This window comes from Pan paniscus, chromosome 1, assembly GCF_029289425.2.
Source record: "Pan paniscus chromosome 1, NHGRI_mPanPan1-v2.0_pri, whole genome shotgun sequence".
Lineage (NCBI taxonomy): Eukaryota > Metazoa > Chordata > Mammalia > Primates > Hominidae > Pan > Pan paniscus.
The window spans coordinates 211,757,719-211,772,139 of record NC_073249.2 but is presented as its reverse complement, the minus strand read 5'-3'; the positions used below and the strand labels follow the sequence as shown (position 1 = coordinate 211,772,139).

Here is a 14,421-nt window from a genome sequence, read left to right as displayed (position 1 = left end):
ACCTGCTACCACACCCAGCCAGTTTTTGTATTTTTTGTAGAGACTAGGTTTCACCATGCCCACGCTGGTCTTCAACCCCTGGCCTCAAGTGATCCGCCTGCCTCAGCCTCCCAAAGTGCTGGGATTACAGGCGTGAGCCACTGCACCCAGCTAAGCAACCATTATTAACTGGGGCTGATTCCTCTGCCACCAGGGGAAACAGTTGGCAATGTCTGGAGACATTTTGATTGTCACAGCTGGGGAAAGGGGTGCTACTGGCATCTGGAGAGTAGAGCCAGGGAAGCTGTTTGGCATCCTGCAATGCACCAGTCTCCCACGACAAAGAATTCCCAGCCCGAATGTCAATAGTGCCAAAACTGCAAAACTCTAATCTAAAGATCTCAAAGAGTCACAACAAAGACAACTGCTACCCAGACAACATTGTGTAATACTGAACTTCCACCCAAGTACACACAATGACAGGTAGGGTAAGAGCAGGTACACTGTTGGTTGAGGGCTTATGGTCGTTATGAAGTAGGTACAAAGAACCATCCACTCTGCTGTGTCAATACTGGGAGGCTTTTCTGCAGAGGAGGGGATTGGGACAGTCTGGACAGTAGGAAGGAGAGACTGGTGGGCTGCTCACAAGAGGATGCAGAAAGGGCAGGAGGAATATTGTGACCTCCACTCTATGACTCTGCCACATCTGTTTCTCCTAAAGAACCCTGGTAACCTCCTCCTTTGTGTAGAAATGAGCAAGAAAGCAGAGCAGGACATGCAAAGCCCTTTGAGGAACAGCAGGGAAACCAGAAGGACCTTCGGTCACATCCTAAATGTGCAAGAAACACAACTTCCACTCTCAAAACTAGATTGAATTTCTATTTCAAGTCCCCATTTGGCTGGTAGAAAGGCCATAATTAATCAGGGCCTCCCTACCTCTTACCCTGGGGTGTGTCTAGATTTCTTTTTGGGGTAGAGGAGGCTCAGAAAGTGCCAAGGCCTGGGCAGAGGGCAGCGTCTGGTGTCCCCTGACATCTGCTGTGTTGGCCTCACTTCCATCTTCCTGATGGCAGATGCAGCTGCCTAGGCCTCCTGGAAGTCTCTGTGCCTGGCTTCTTTCTCCTCCTCTGGGGCACACGGGAGATGTTGGCAGAGCTTGGTAAACCTCTGCAAGGCTGCGTCACCCCTCTGCCAATTACTCCCTCCCCCACTGCATCTGTGCCTTGGGAGGGGAGGAGCAGGCACTCTCCTGAGCTTGCCCGAAAGCCACACTTATGAAGCTAGTGTGGGACTGCTGCTTGGGCGCCACCCACCTCCCTAGCCCCACATCAACATGGCTCATCCACTCTCCTTAGATCCTCTGCCCAGACCCTTGGCCCAGGGCACTTGACCTCATCTCGGTCATGGGGAAACGACTTTTGCATCGTGCTCAGTCTTCAAGATGTCTTGTTAATGACACAAATTTTATTCCTAGAAGCCTCTGGGACTTCTACTTTTGAAACTCAAAGCCCAGGCTCTTGTAATGCCAAAGTATTGGTTCTTGAAACTCAAAAGCGTCTCTGCTTTTCTGCTGGATGAGGCTTTCCCTAAAGGAAGAAGAGCCACTGTCTGGAAAGAACAAAAGGGAGGAAAAAAAACTTTCATCAAGTGAAATATTATCCCACTACAGCAGCATGGCGGAGTACATGGGCAACCAGGACCGTGGCAGGTGTGGAAGATACTGTCATTGCTTCTCCCGTTGGGCCCCTCTGTCCCCAGGTTTATGACCCATTCTCCAAGCCTGGATCAAGGAGTCCCATCTGAAGGGTGTCACAAGCAACCAGTTCTATGAGAGCCAGGGTAGAGAAGCTACGAGAACACAGCCTCCAGGCAGCCTGGGTCCATGTCCAGACCCCAGCTTTGCCAGCTCGGTGTTCATGGTCAGGTCATTTAACCTCTCTGTTTCAGTTTCCCCATCTGTGAAAAGGGGAAATATAGTAACTTCCTCATGTGGTGACGAGCCTGATCAAATGCAGCAGACCGTGTACAGCGTGTAGCAGACTGCCTGGCCCTGGTCAGCACTGTATGACGGTTGGCTGCTATTATTGTTGTCATTGGCTTATCCAAGGGGTGAGTGGATTTCCTTGGAATCCCATCACACAGGGCCCTTGAGCAGTTAGTTAACTAGCAGAAGGTCAGGGCACCCATGCCTGGCCTCTGGCATTACTCCTCAGCTGCTTGTCGAAGCTTCAAAGGGACTCTCTTAGTGTCCTTTTATTTCAAGAAACAGAAACTCATCAGGAAAGGAAATTCCTGGGAAAAACAGAACTGGAGGGCCAGCAGTAACCCAGGCCTCCTGGATTACACATTAAGAGTAAGTGGGGACTGGTGCGGTGGCTCACACCAGTGATCCTAGCACTTTGGGAGGCCAAGGCAGGTAGATCACTTAGGCCCAGGATTTTGAGACCAGCCTAGGTAACGTAGCAAGAACCCCATCTCTACAAAAATAAAAATAAAAATTAGCCAGGTGAGGTGGTGCATGCCTGTAGTCCCAGCTACTCAGGAGGCTGAGATGGAAGAATCACTTGAGCCCAGCAAGTGGAGGCTTGCTTCTTTCTCCTGCTCCCTCTGCAGTTGGCTTTCCTGCTTCAGTGTGTGCCAGTCCAATGTGGCAGATTCCCTGGGCTCGAGGTTACCTGCTGCAGGGACCCTCTGGGGTCTTCTGACAGCCATTGGCATCGTTTCTGTTGTCAAAGCCTCCATTTGGTTCAGGTGTCTTCACCAACCCCCAGGTGACTCCAGGTGAATCCTGAGAGTCTACGCCCATTTTGAGAGTCCTTGCCAGTGACAGGCATATGACCCAGTTCCGGCAAAGGAAGTATCAAGGAAGTTTACTGGGAGCTTCTGGGAAAGGTTTCGTCGCTGATGAAAAAGAGACCCACGGGAAGATGAGAGAGCATGGAGCCCAAGGGATGATGAGTAATGAGGCTGAGCTTGTGAGAAGGGCCCACCCCCTTAGGAAGTCCCACATGTCCTTGCAGAGAAGGCTGGACTGCATGAGGGGACGACGGGGACCCACTGAATTGCTGACTTTACAATATAGAGAATGGATTAAAGGGGGAGGGTTTGGGGGCAGGACACCAGTTAGGAAGCAGCCAGATGAACTGCAATCATGCTGAGGCTTAGAGGGAAGTTTCTACAAGCTGGAGCACAAGAGGAGATGGGGTGATAGGGAGGTAGAATTGCTAGCTGGCTGTTCTCAGGGGTCTCAAGAACTTGTACCCCAATGCTACGATGTCCTCAGAAGCTCCATTCTGGGCTGTCTACACAGGTCCAGTTACACTGGTAACTCAGAGAGAAACACATTTCCAGAATCAACATTTTTCAGCAAACGGGACAAAACTGTTTTATTTAAACTAATGGTCCAACTATCCAATTTTGCTTTGCGCTACGTGAGCACAATTTGTCTGCCACACAGACCCGATTCAACCTTCAGTGGGGCTGGGCCAGTATATCACCAGTGAAACCTACACGCAAGACACATCCCTTCCCGGTGACTAATGTGCACCGTTTCTGGAAAAGGCCAGGTTGACAGTGCACATACGTGATTTAGTGCTGACTTTGGCAAGAGTCATACAGCAGAGACACTGCTCAGCTCCTCACAGGTTTAGAAATGAGCCCACATTAAGAGTAAGTGGGGGCCGGGCGCGGTGGCTGACACCTGTGATCCTAGCACTTTGGGAGGCCAAGGCAGGTGGATCACTTAAGCCCAGGATTTTGAGACCAGCCTGGGTAACGTAGCAAGACCCCCACCTCTACAAAAAAATTTAAAACTTAGCCAGGTGTGGTGGTGCATGCCTGCAGTCCCAGCTACTCAGGAGGCTGAGATGGAAGAATCACTTGAGTCCAGGAAGTGGAGGCTGCAGTAAGCAGAGATTATGCCATTGCACCACAGCCTGGGTGACAGAGAAAGATCCTGTCTGAAAAAAAAAGTCAGTGGGAAGAGAGAGTGACCTGCTCAGAACCAAGCAAGGGTAAAGAATGACAGATGGCAGAGAACAGAGCAAGCAAGGGAGGTTACAGGGACAGATAATAGGAGGATTTGCTCCTGGTGGGCAATACAGGTGGTTCCCAGCCAACTTTATTATTAACACATTCTCACTAAAAAATAAAATTACCTCCCCAACGCACACACACCCCCCTCAGTTTCTAAGGGTAACCTGTTTGGTTTGATTCCTCCCATAGTCTTTCTGTACATAATCAAATATATGTATGTGTGTCTACATCTTTTTAAAAAGTCATTTGTGAGCCAGGCACGGTGGCTCATGCCTGTAATCCCAGCACTTTGGGAGGCTGAAGCGGGTAGATCACTTGAGGTCAGGAGTTCAAGACCAGCCTGGCCAACATTGTGAAACCCCATCTCTACTAAAAATACAAAAAATTAGCTGGGGCGTGGTGGTGTACGCCTGTAATCCCAGCTACTCGAGAGGCTGAGGCAGGAAAATTGCTTGAACCCAGAAGTCAGAGGTTGTAGTGCAACCTCTGCACCACTGCACTCCAGCCTAGGTGACAGACACTCTGTCTCAAAAAAATAAAAAATAAAAAAAGTGGTTTGTGTAGTATCATCATATTTAGTGCCTTTCTCGGTGAATGATACAACTTGGACATTCTTCCATGTCAGATAGCTCTACCTCATTCTTTCTGGTGACTTCATAGTGTGCCAGCATGAGTCTATGCCACAATTTACTTAGCATAGCTCCTAGTGCTGGGCATTGAGGTTGGTGACCATTTTTCACCATTACAATTAATCAGCAATGAAAACCCTTGGACGTTCTGTTCCTGAGCACATGTGTGAGTTGTTCTGCATGATGATCTATTTCTATAAGCTGATTTTCCAGCCTCACTTTCATTGATGTGCCTGGAAAGTCAGTAGCATGACAGACTGGGGTCTTGGTCACTAACCAGGGACAGCCGAATATTTTAAAACTGTCGTTATTTACCCATTCAGCCAGAAAGAATAAAAATGTAATGCCACGGGAATTCTCAGAACAGCATCCTCTCCTCTTTGAATTCAGGCTTTCAGAACTAGACAGGCTAATGCTCCCACAACTCATGTTCAGGCCACACTGGGCACTTTGTCACATACTAGTTCACCTGATCCCCGAGTTGGTCCTGGAAAATAGGTATTATTAGCATAGAAATGCTAATAATTTTTTTTTGACACATGAGGAAACTGAGGTTCAGAGAGGACAAGACATCTGCCCAGGGTCACACAACTCACAAATGGCAGAGGATTCAGAAACCAAAGACAAAGGTGATGGAATCCTGCCTTCTTTCTAAATCCGTGATGTAGGCTAGATCATGGTGCCTCTTCAGAAGTTTACAGTGGACAGTTAGCCAAAAAAGCAGGTAAAGTGAACATCTGCCTAGGAGACTGAGTTTGCAGGATGTATTAGTTTCCTCCCGCTGCTGTGACAAATTGTCCCAAACTTCCTGGCTTAGAACAACACAGTGAACTATCTTCTTACAGTTCTGGAGGTCAGATGTCCAAAACGGATCTGCAAATGCCTTCCCACCTCCAAATCATAAGGCAGACCCAAACTTGCCTTTTTGTGGATGCCAAGAGCTCCTTCTGGATGCTCTGGCTGAGACTCCATTCCTTTCCTTTTCTAGCTCCTAGAGGCTGCCCACATTCCTTGGCTACTGACCCTTCTCCAGCAACTGTATCATTCTGATCTCTACTTCTATCATCACATCTCCCTCTCTAACTCTGACCCTCCCGCTTCCCTCTTGTAGGAACCCTTTTGACAACATCGGACCCACCAGGAAAATCAAGGATAACCTCCCCGTCCCAACATCTTTAACTTGATCCCATCTGCAAAGTCCCTTTTGCCACGTAAAGTAACCAGTTCTGGGGATCAGGTTGTGAACATCTTTGGGCAGCCATTATCCTGCCTATCACAGAAGGGGGTTCCTAGCTTAGTTATTTAGAGCAAGGGCCCTGCAAAGACCCCAGATTCAAATATTTTGTCACTTGCTAGCAGATCCAGGTACCTAACTTCTCTGAGTCTTAACAGCCTCATCTGAAAAACTAGAATAATAGAATCTTCCTTCTAGGGCTGTTTTGAAAACCAAATAACACAATGTATGCAGTGCACGTGAAACACAGGGTTCAATAAATGGTAGGGAAGATTCAGAGAAACTAACCATGTAGAGGGAGAGGGCTGTGGAGGAGAGGAGGATAAGGAGAGACATGCTTCCTTTGGTAGCTTCTTTGGGCCTCAGCTTTGCCTGAGAATTTCGTCAGTCTCTCCCCAGATCAGCCAGGGTGAGCCTGCTTAAATGGGACACTCTGAAGATGATATCCTGTGATAAACAAGACCCGCCCAGTTGGGTCTGCAGCAGAGTGGGGCGGGTCTGGGATGATCCTGGCATGGAAAAGTACAGCAGCTCTTTGCCTTCAGATTAGGAGCTGGGACAGCTGTTCTGACATGATCACCCCCCGCCCCCACCCCAGGTCTCTCCAAAGTCCATCTTGCAGAGTCAAATGAAAACCAGATTCCTGGTCTTATCTGAGAGCTACGTGACTGTTTCCTGTCACTCCTTTGGAGCCTGGGAAGGTCCCCACATGCATTGTCTAAACTTTGGGATGAATACACACAGCTCTTAAATGGGAGCATATTATTATAGGTACCTGCCTACACAAAGGGTCCTCCCCATTCACTAAAATCATGGGTTATTATTTAGGGCTTTCATTCATCCAACAAATATTTATTCAGCATTTGCAGGTGGCCAGGCAAGGTGAACATTCTCTCAGGGTGGAGAGTATGTGCAGACAGGAGGAATTATGCTATGGGAGGGAGAGCAGAAGCTCTGGAGTGGATCATCTTGGGTCTAGATCCTGATACTTCCCAGCTGTGTTTTCACTGGGCAAAATGACCTCCCCTCCTTAAGCCTCAGCCTTCTCTTCTATAAAGTGGGCATAACAAATAACCGCCTCCTAGGTTATGAGGATTAAATGAGATGGTTCAGGGGATGTGGGGGGTAACCACGCGCCTGGTTCATAGCAAGGATGAGGAATAGCAGTTGCTGTCATAGACATGGAGACTGTTTCCCCAAATGCCTTCCCGCCCCCAAATCATAAGGCAGACCCAAACTTGCCTTTTTGTGGACGCCAAGGTTCTGTCGAGCTGTTAGGGTGCAAGTTAAGAAGCCAGAATGGCGGGGTGGGGGGAGAAATGCCCGCATGTTACAACTCTGCAGGTATACACACGTGGACACCATATGTACCCATGAATTCCGCCTTTGGAAGTGAACTTGATTGCAGCCTATTTTCGTCTGGAGGCGGTGGATTCCCGGTAGGAGGCGCCTTCAGTCCTCGGCTCGATCCTGTGACGCCAGCCAGCTGCCTATCGGCTTCTCAGTGTTTCAACTTCAAAGGGCTGGACGCTCACCCAAGAAGGGGACCCCGGCCTGACCTCTCTCGGAATTCAAAAAAATCGAAGGCTGAGAGAGGGAATGGGAGCTGGCTCTTCCCTCTGTGTTTAGCATCCACGTTTTTTGGCGGTCTGGCTGAAACCAGCCCACCCTAGTTCGGGCGCCAGAGCAACGCGGTTCCGAGGGCAAATCTCCAAGGGGCGGAGGCAGAGCCGCGGGTGAGAGGCGTCCGCGCCGACTTCGGGTTTGCACTCCCCGGAGCCAGGACTCGGCGGCGGCTCCGGGCCTCCGTGGATCCGAGCAGAGACTGGCTGCCCGCCTGCCACTCGCAGGCTGGGAAAACGCCAGCCGGTGCCTCGCCGGGAAAGTTCTTGGCAAAGCTGGGGATGAGCCCTCAGCAGGGCAGGCTCCCGGTGCAGCGCGCCCCCATCCATTGCCCGCGCGCAAGAACCCGGAATGGGCCCCACCTGGGCCGGGACTCGGGCGTGCGATCCCGAGGGCGCCCTGGGGACCAGGCATCGGGTGGGGACCCTGGCCGAGGGCGTGAGCTGACTCAGTTTTTAAAAACTCGCTTCCTCCTTCCCTACTTGTGCCGGTCACTCACCTCGCTGGGAACCAGCCCAGGGCAGAAGGGGGAGAGGGAGGCGGTGGCCTCCCCAGGAAGGAGAGGTGAGTGTCCCGCCAGGTAAAGGCGGGGCGGCTGGCGGAGCTGTGCCTCGGCGTCTGCGCCTGGTGTGGGAGGAAAGCGGGTCTCCCAGCTCCACTTAAACCCCTAAAACCTGGGACTTCTGGCTTGAGACATTCCCCGACCACCACCCGTCACACACACGCGCGCGCGCACACACGCATGCACACCGATTCTCTGGGCCCTAGGGAGGAGGGGGGATCAGGGTTCTATTTTCTCCCGACCCCCTCTTATCCAACTCGGCTGGCAAGGGTTGGGGAGAACTTAGGCCCAGCCCCCGGCACACACTCAGCGCACTCCAGCGGCATACGCTGGGGAGTGGGTGCCCGCCCCGCTCAGCTGCGATCCCTCGCCTCGGGCCCGGGGGTGGTGCCGAGGGCCGGGAGGGAGGGTCGGCCGGTGGGCGGTGCTTCTCCGGGCTGGAGGCCGCTCCTGGCCGGCGCCGCCCTCCGCCTCCCGCGGTCCCTCCCTCCCGCACGCCGGCGCTCCCAGGCCGCGCTTCCTGCGTCCCCAACCCGGTCCCTGAGAGGGCAGTGCGCCCTCTCCACCACTGCGTTCCCTCGGCTGAGAATCCCCCGAACCCCAGCCCCGCGATCGCGGCGCCCCCCGAGGAGGCCGCCCGGGTGGGGCGCGGGGGTCGCGAAGCCCGCAGCCCCGGACCGCCCAGCCGAGACGGAGCCGGACCCGCCGCCTCCCGGGTGAGTCTCAGCCGCCGCGCCTTGCGCCCGCTGCTTCCCGCGGAGCGCTGTGGGTTCCCCACAGGGCCGTGTAAGGGGGCCGAGGCCCGTCTGGGTCTCCTGTCCGTCCGTCTGTCCGCCGAGCGCTTCCCGCCTGGGGTCGACCACCGGGAGGACTCCGCACCCCGCACCCTCTGCGGCCGCGCCCCGCCGGTGCGGGACGCTCCCGCCTCCCGGGCACCGCGCCTGGCCAGCTGGCCTCGGCTGGGGAAGGCAGCTGGCCTTGGGGGCCCCCTGTTGGCGGGAACAGGTGCTATCCGCCCGGCGGGCTTCGAACCCTTGGCTTCGCCAGAAGCGCTTTCAGCGCGTGGTTAGGAGCAGAACTTCCCAGTAGGTCCCAGGAAACCACCTTGGCGCTTTGCTCGCGCATCCCTTACTGTATGGAAGTCGGGGCCTTTTAGGGATTTAGATTCGTGTGTGTGTGTGTCGCTCTACAAGCAAACACGGGGGTAAAGAATCGGGCATGAGCAAAGTGGATTGAAACTCGAGTCCTTCCCTGAGCGCATCGGTTTCTTCATCTGTGAAACTGACATAACAACGTCCCAGGGTGCGGCGGGGCATTCACGCCCAGCACCCAGCAAGCACTCAGCGGTAAGTTAGGTTACCGGGCCTAGGGGAGAGCAGAGTACAAATCAGATCTCAAATCAGCGCACAAACGGGAGGCGCTTGGCCCGGCGCGCCTGGTCTGCATTACAGGATAATGGTCTCTTTCCCAACCAGGGGTGGGGGCGAGAGACCTGTCCCCTCCCCCACGGTTTCCCCAGGGAGCAGCCCGTGGGGTGTCCTGCGCAGCGCTCCGAGGTGCCTGTGACGGTGCATGGGACTGCGGGTCCTTCCCAACAGCAGGGGAGGTCTGGCTGCTGGGAACCTGGGAGCTGCCGGAGTGGGGTGGGCGGGGACGAGGTGGGCGGGGCAGGGACCCGAACCGGGAGGTAAGTCAGCGGGTGGAAGGCTTGCCCCTCTAGGACCGGCCGGCTTCTGGCTTTCCTTTTGAATGGGTTACCCGGAGAACAGCTTGTCTAGGGAACTGTTGGCCCTGGGACCGTGAACAGCTTTCACACCCCGGAAACCTGTCACAAGAGGATCCTGACCTATTGGGACAGAGCCCCTGCCCCGCCAAATATCTCACTCCACCAATTGAGAGGTACCCCCAGACTAGGAGAAAAGGCCAAAGAGAGAGGAGGCTAGTGGTGAACCTGCTCCTCACGGCTTCGGAGCTGACAGCTCTCTGATGGGGTGTCTGGGGCCTGCCCCAGTGACCCAGAGCCCAGAAGCCTCAGGGAGCCCCCAGCCTAGTGAGGGAGTCAGGGATACTCATGACAAGTGTTGCAGAATTGGCGATACAGTCAGGCCACACCACTTGCTGGCTGTGTGACCTGACCTCTCTGAGCCTCAGCTTCTTCATCTGTAAAATGGGATGATGATCTCCAAGGGCGAGGTGGGGTATTTATGCCTAGCACATGAAGTACTCTATAGTAAGTTATGTCACAGGGCTTAGACGAGAACAGAAGAAAGGAAATAACTCAGGAGGTCCTGCTAAGAAAAGCGTATTGGAATATTCATCAGGGAACTGGAGTCCCCCCGGGGAACAGGGGAGGAAGGGTGTCTGGGCAGATCGAACAGCACAGGCAAAGACACAGCGACAGGAGAGTGCCTGGGGTGTGCTGGGCTGGGGAAGGTGCTCAGGCAGTGGAGGGTGTGGAAAAGTAAAGGGAATGGAAGGTCCGGAGTGAGCTGGACTGGACAGGTGGGGGCTTTCTTGGAATCATTCAACATATGTTGGCCGAGCACCTTCTGTGGGCCAGGCGCTGTTCTAGGTGCTCAACAAAGATGAACAACATGGAGAAAGACGTCCCTTTCATTCAAGTTCTCTAAGCAGGGAAGTCGTCTGATCCCATCCATATGTTAAGAAGATAATCCTGGCTGCCTGGAAGTTGGCGAGGATCCTAGAGAAGACTCCAAGGAGAGAGAGGCTGGCCTGTGGGTTGGTGGGGGCAGTGGGAATGAATGGGGGAGCTGGATGAGAGGCCCGTACAGGAGGCAGAGAGTAATGTGTGGCCTTCACTCATGACTGTTGGTCAAGGGTAAGATTCTGGGGTTCTACATGAGGCCCAAACTGCCAGCCTGGTCTTCTGCCAGAGAGAAGTAGTGAGTGAGTGTCTGGGATACTGGCAGGACACAAGCCCCTCCAGCTGCGACTCTCCGGCTCTCTGGCTCCAGGTGTCACGAGGCCTGGGAGTTTCTCTGTCTGCGTGAGGGATGGGAAAGCTGGAGGCAGAGGCCAGCTGGAGCTTCTGGGGCTCCCGTTTTAATAGGTTGTGTTTCTGGTCAATGTTCCTCCCTCCCTCTGCAGGCCTGGCTGTAAACCCCTCAGACTTCTTGGGCTGGAAGAGGCCAGAGTGTGAGGAGCTTTAGTGTGGATTCTCTTCCCCCAGCCCCAAATTAAGGTGGGAGTCATGCAAAAGAGAAGCATTGTCTCCCTCGGTGCTGGGAAAGTTTCAGAAGCTCAGGTGTCTTCTGACTTGGGATGTGGTATGGGGGCTGCTGACTTTTGCTTTCACTTTTGTTTCTGCTCTGAAGCTGGGAGGAATCCTCTTGCAGCGAAAGCTGTGAGAATATCCTTCTCCATGCTTCAAGTCTCCCTTTGCTTGGAGGGAAAAGGAAGGTCCTAGAATGTCTCAGGTGGAGGGGACCTTCAGGTCATCAGAGACATCATTCTCATTTGACAAACAAAACTCAGAGAGGGGATGGGACTTACCCAAGGACACACAACAGTTCAGCAGGAGAACTGGGACTGGAACCCAGCCCTCCTGACTCCCTTCTAGGGCCCTTTACTTTAACCCAGGAGACCTGGCCACATTCGGGACCAAGACCGTTCTGGGCCCCAGGTTTCTCAACCTCTCAGTCTTTCAAGTGGCTTCATAGAGTTGAGCTCCTCCCCAGCCTGGACGGGTGGTGCAGCCTCCCCTGCCAATGTTTTATTCTCCCTTCCTCTGGATTGAGCCCTCACTGCCATGGCCACCCCTCCTGGGAGCTCTTGCTCCTGAGAAAGAAACAGGCCGTTTGTTTGGAAGAAACAAGCCACCTGTTTGGTTTCCCAATACCAGGCCACACAGCCCTGTCCCTCCCGGACAGCCCCAAGATGCTGACCAGAGATAGCCCTCTGAGGGTCTCTGCTGAGCTCCCCTGACCCTCGACTCCTCCCCTCAGCTCCCATCTCAAGACTGCTGGTTGGTCCTCACCTTCTATCTGTGGTGTTTACTTGGGCGGAGCAACCTAAAGTCTCCACATTCTCTCTTGCCCTGGATTTATCAGACTTAGCAGCACTTAAACCTGAATGTGTAGCTTCAGATCTTAGAATATCGGGGCCAGAGGGATCTTAGCCATCAGAAAATCCACTCTGCTTATTTGACAACTGGGGAGAACAAGACCCAGGGAAGAGGAGATTTGCCTGAGATCACAGCCAGGACCAGAACCCGAGGTTCCAGAGTTTGTCTTGAATGATTTTGAGGATGATTCTTGAAAAACAAAACAGGGCACCCTCCCCCTCCAAGATCCCCTTTCTGTCTGCACTTCACACTACCAGGTGTTTTTGTGGCATCCGTGGTGACATGGTCAGGAGGAGTAAGGGCCAAGGGTCCTGAAAGATGAGGTGTGCACATTGAGGAGTGTGTCTGCGCATTTCCAGGTCCTGTCTGTTCAAACTGGCATTAACACCACGGCATGAGCTAGTGAGTGCTTTTATCTGGCACTCCCTTAGCCAGACTTGATAATGTGTCTTTGGATGGCAGGCTTTTAAAGTTGTTTTCGTCCACAGATTACAAAAGAAGTAGGTGCTCCTTGTAAAAACGAGCAGATGACATCGTGAAGGCTGGCGACCGCTGTTAATATGGTGGCGTTTTATTCAGGTTTTTGTTTGCTGAGCTGTTTCATGTCCTGGTTTGTTGTTGTTGCTTTTGAAAAAATAGAGACAAGGTCTCTGTGTGTTGCCCAGGTTAGTCTTGAACTCCTGGGCTCAAGTGATCCTCCCACCTCAGCCTCCCAAAGTGCTGGGATTCCAGGCAAGAGCCACTATGCCCAGCCCGTATCCTGGTTTTTCAACTCGTCATTACAGTGCCTGTTATCTTCATGAGATAATGTGAGTGACTTCACACAGGATCTAACCTGTGGGTCTCACGTGCTTCCACCCCTTGATGGCTAGCAGGTATTCCCTTGGCCAAAACCCTGTGACGCTGTGCAAAGTGCAAAGACGTTTCCAATTCGCCAGTGTGGGAGTCCAGAGGGCCGTTTTTCTGCATCACCGTGGGGTTTGGGAAAGCAATTCTCTCTGAACTCTTAGAAATGGAAGCCACGGGCCATCTGGGCGTGATGCGTGTGACCCAAATTCATACAGAGGGAGGGAGACAGCTTTGTTTCTTCTGACTTTTCTGTGTTTATTTTTGCTGTGTTTGTTTTAACCCATCCAAGTGCCGCCACCCCACCATCACTGCCCCTTGCCCCAAATCTCCCTGGGATTAGGCATGGGGTTAGGCAAGTTGCAGGTCTCTAGAAAAATCGGTATTTGGCATGCTCATCTCCAAACCCTGGCTCTTGCAGAGTAGGCGTTTCAATAGCAAAGATGTGCAGAGAATTTGTTTCCTAGTCGGTGATTCAGGTAGGACACCCCACCCTGGGAACAGGATGGGGCGGGGTCTCTGTCTCTCTCTACCAGGATCACAGCTTTGTTAATGCCATAAATCATCAGTACTGGAAGTACTCGTATCTTGGGGATTTTCTAAGCTCATGTTCACAGAATGGACAGCCACTTACTAGTGGATTTGAGCATCGTTGAGTGGTTTTCCGCTGGATTGTTAAAAGTGAAGTAGAAGACAGTGGACTAGAAAATAGCATGCATTTCCTGTCGCGAGAAATATTCCTTAGTAAAACTTTCAGTTATCTGTTTGTGGATGTGCACTGAGTCACTAGGTAAAAACGTCTCTCCTCCTGCATGGTAAGAACCTTGTGCAATGTAGCTCCGGTTCACTGGCTTTTATACTGTGATCCTGGGAAACCTTGGATGGGTCCTAGAAGCAACTCAGGGGTTTGCAGGGACAGAGCTGAGTGGTGGAGGCAGGGCCGACAGGAAGGAAGCTCGGCTTATGCTAAGGATACAAAACATCCACTTTTAAAACTCTGTGACTTTAAAAATAAAACAGAAAGTTGGAAGCCATTGTTTCGTCTAGCCTCCTCAATTCCTAGAAGAAACTGAGGCCACAAAACAGAGAGGCTGGGGCCTTTGCTGCAGGGGAGGTAGCGCTCAGGCCTCACATTGAGGAGAATCTGCAGATGTGGACCCTTGACCCCTCCACAAATGAGCGACTCAAAACACACGTTCACGGTGCAGCCTGTGACCCCCATAGGCCACACTGTTGCGTGCACTAGGAATTCATGTTTATCCTAAAGCCTGTCACTCTCGTGCCAACAACCCAATTTATATTGCTGAGATGCACAAAGCATTAATTTTTTCAATGCCACATTTCAAACAAAGAAGAGTTAATAACCCTGTTCTGGCATTTCTTTTTTTGTTTTGTTTTGTTTTTTGAGACAGAGTCTCGCTCTGTTGCC

At 52.5% G+C, this 14,421-nt stretch overlaps 2 protein-coding genes across 6 annotated transcripts in view; one reads left to right on the top strand and one right to left on the bottom strand.

Annotated features, from left to right (window-relative positions):
• LOC100995437 (uncharacterized) overlaps positions 1 to 7,250 on the bottom strand; it is a 31,379-nt gene extending 24,129 nt beyond the window's left edge. For all 3 annotated transcript variants that reach the window (XM_034955895.2, XM_014342746.4, XM_034955900.2), the window contains exon 1: positions 7,120 to 7,250. In XM_034955895.2, coding sequence (XP_034811786.1) covers positions 7,120 to 7,242 — 123 coding nt within the window. In that variant the 5' untranslated portion in view covers positions 7,243 to 7,250. The remainder of the gene's footprint in view (positions 1 to 7,119) is intronic.
• Positions 7,251 to 8,412: 1,162 nt separating this feature from the next.
• Positions 8,413 to 14,421, top strand: part of TMEM51 (transmembrane protein 51) — a 63,460-nt gene continuing 57,451 nt past the window's right edge. The window contains exon 1 of one of the 3 annotated variants that reach the window (XM_057299783.2): positions 8,413 to 8,778. The gene's annotated coding sequence lies outside the window, so the exon portion shown is untranslated. The remainder of the gene's footprint in view (positions 8,779 to 14,421) is intronic. The other 2 variants (XM_003806262.8, XM_003806263.6) reach the window with 2 other exon arrangements.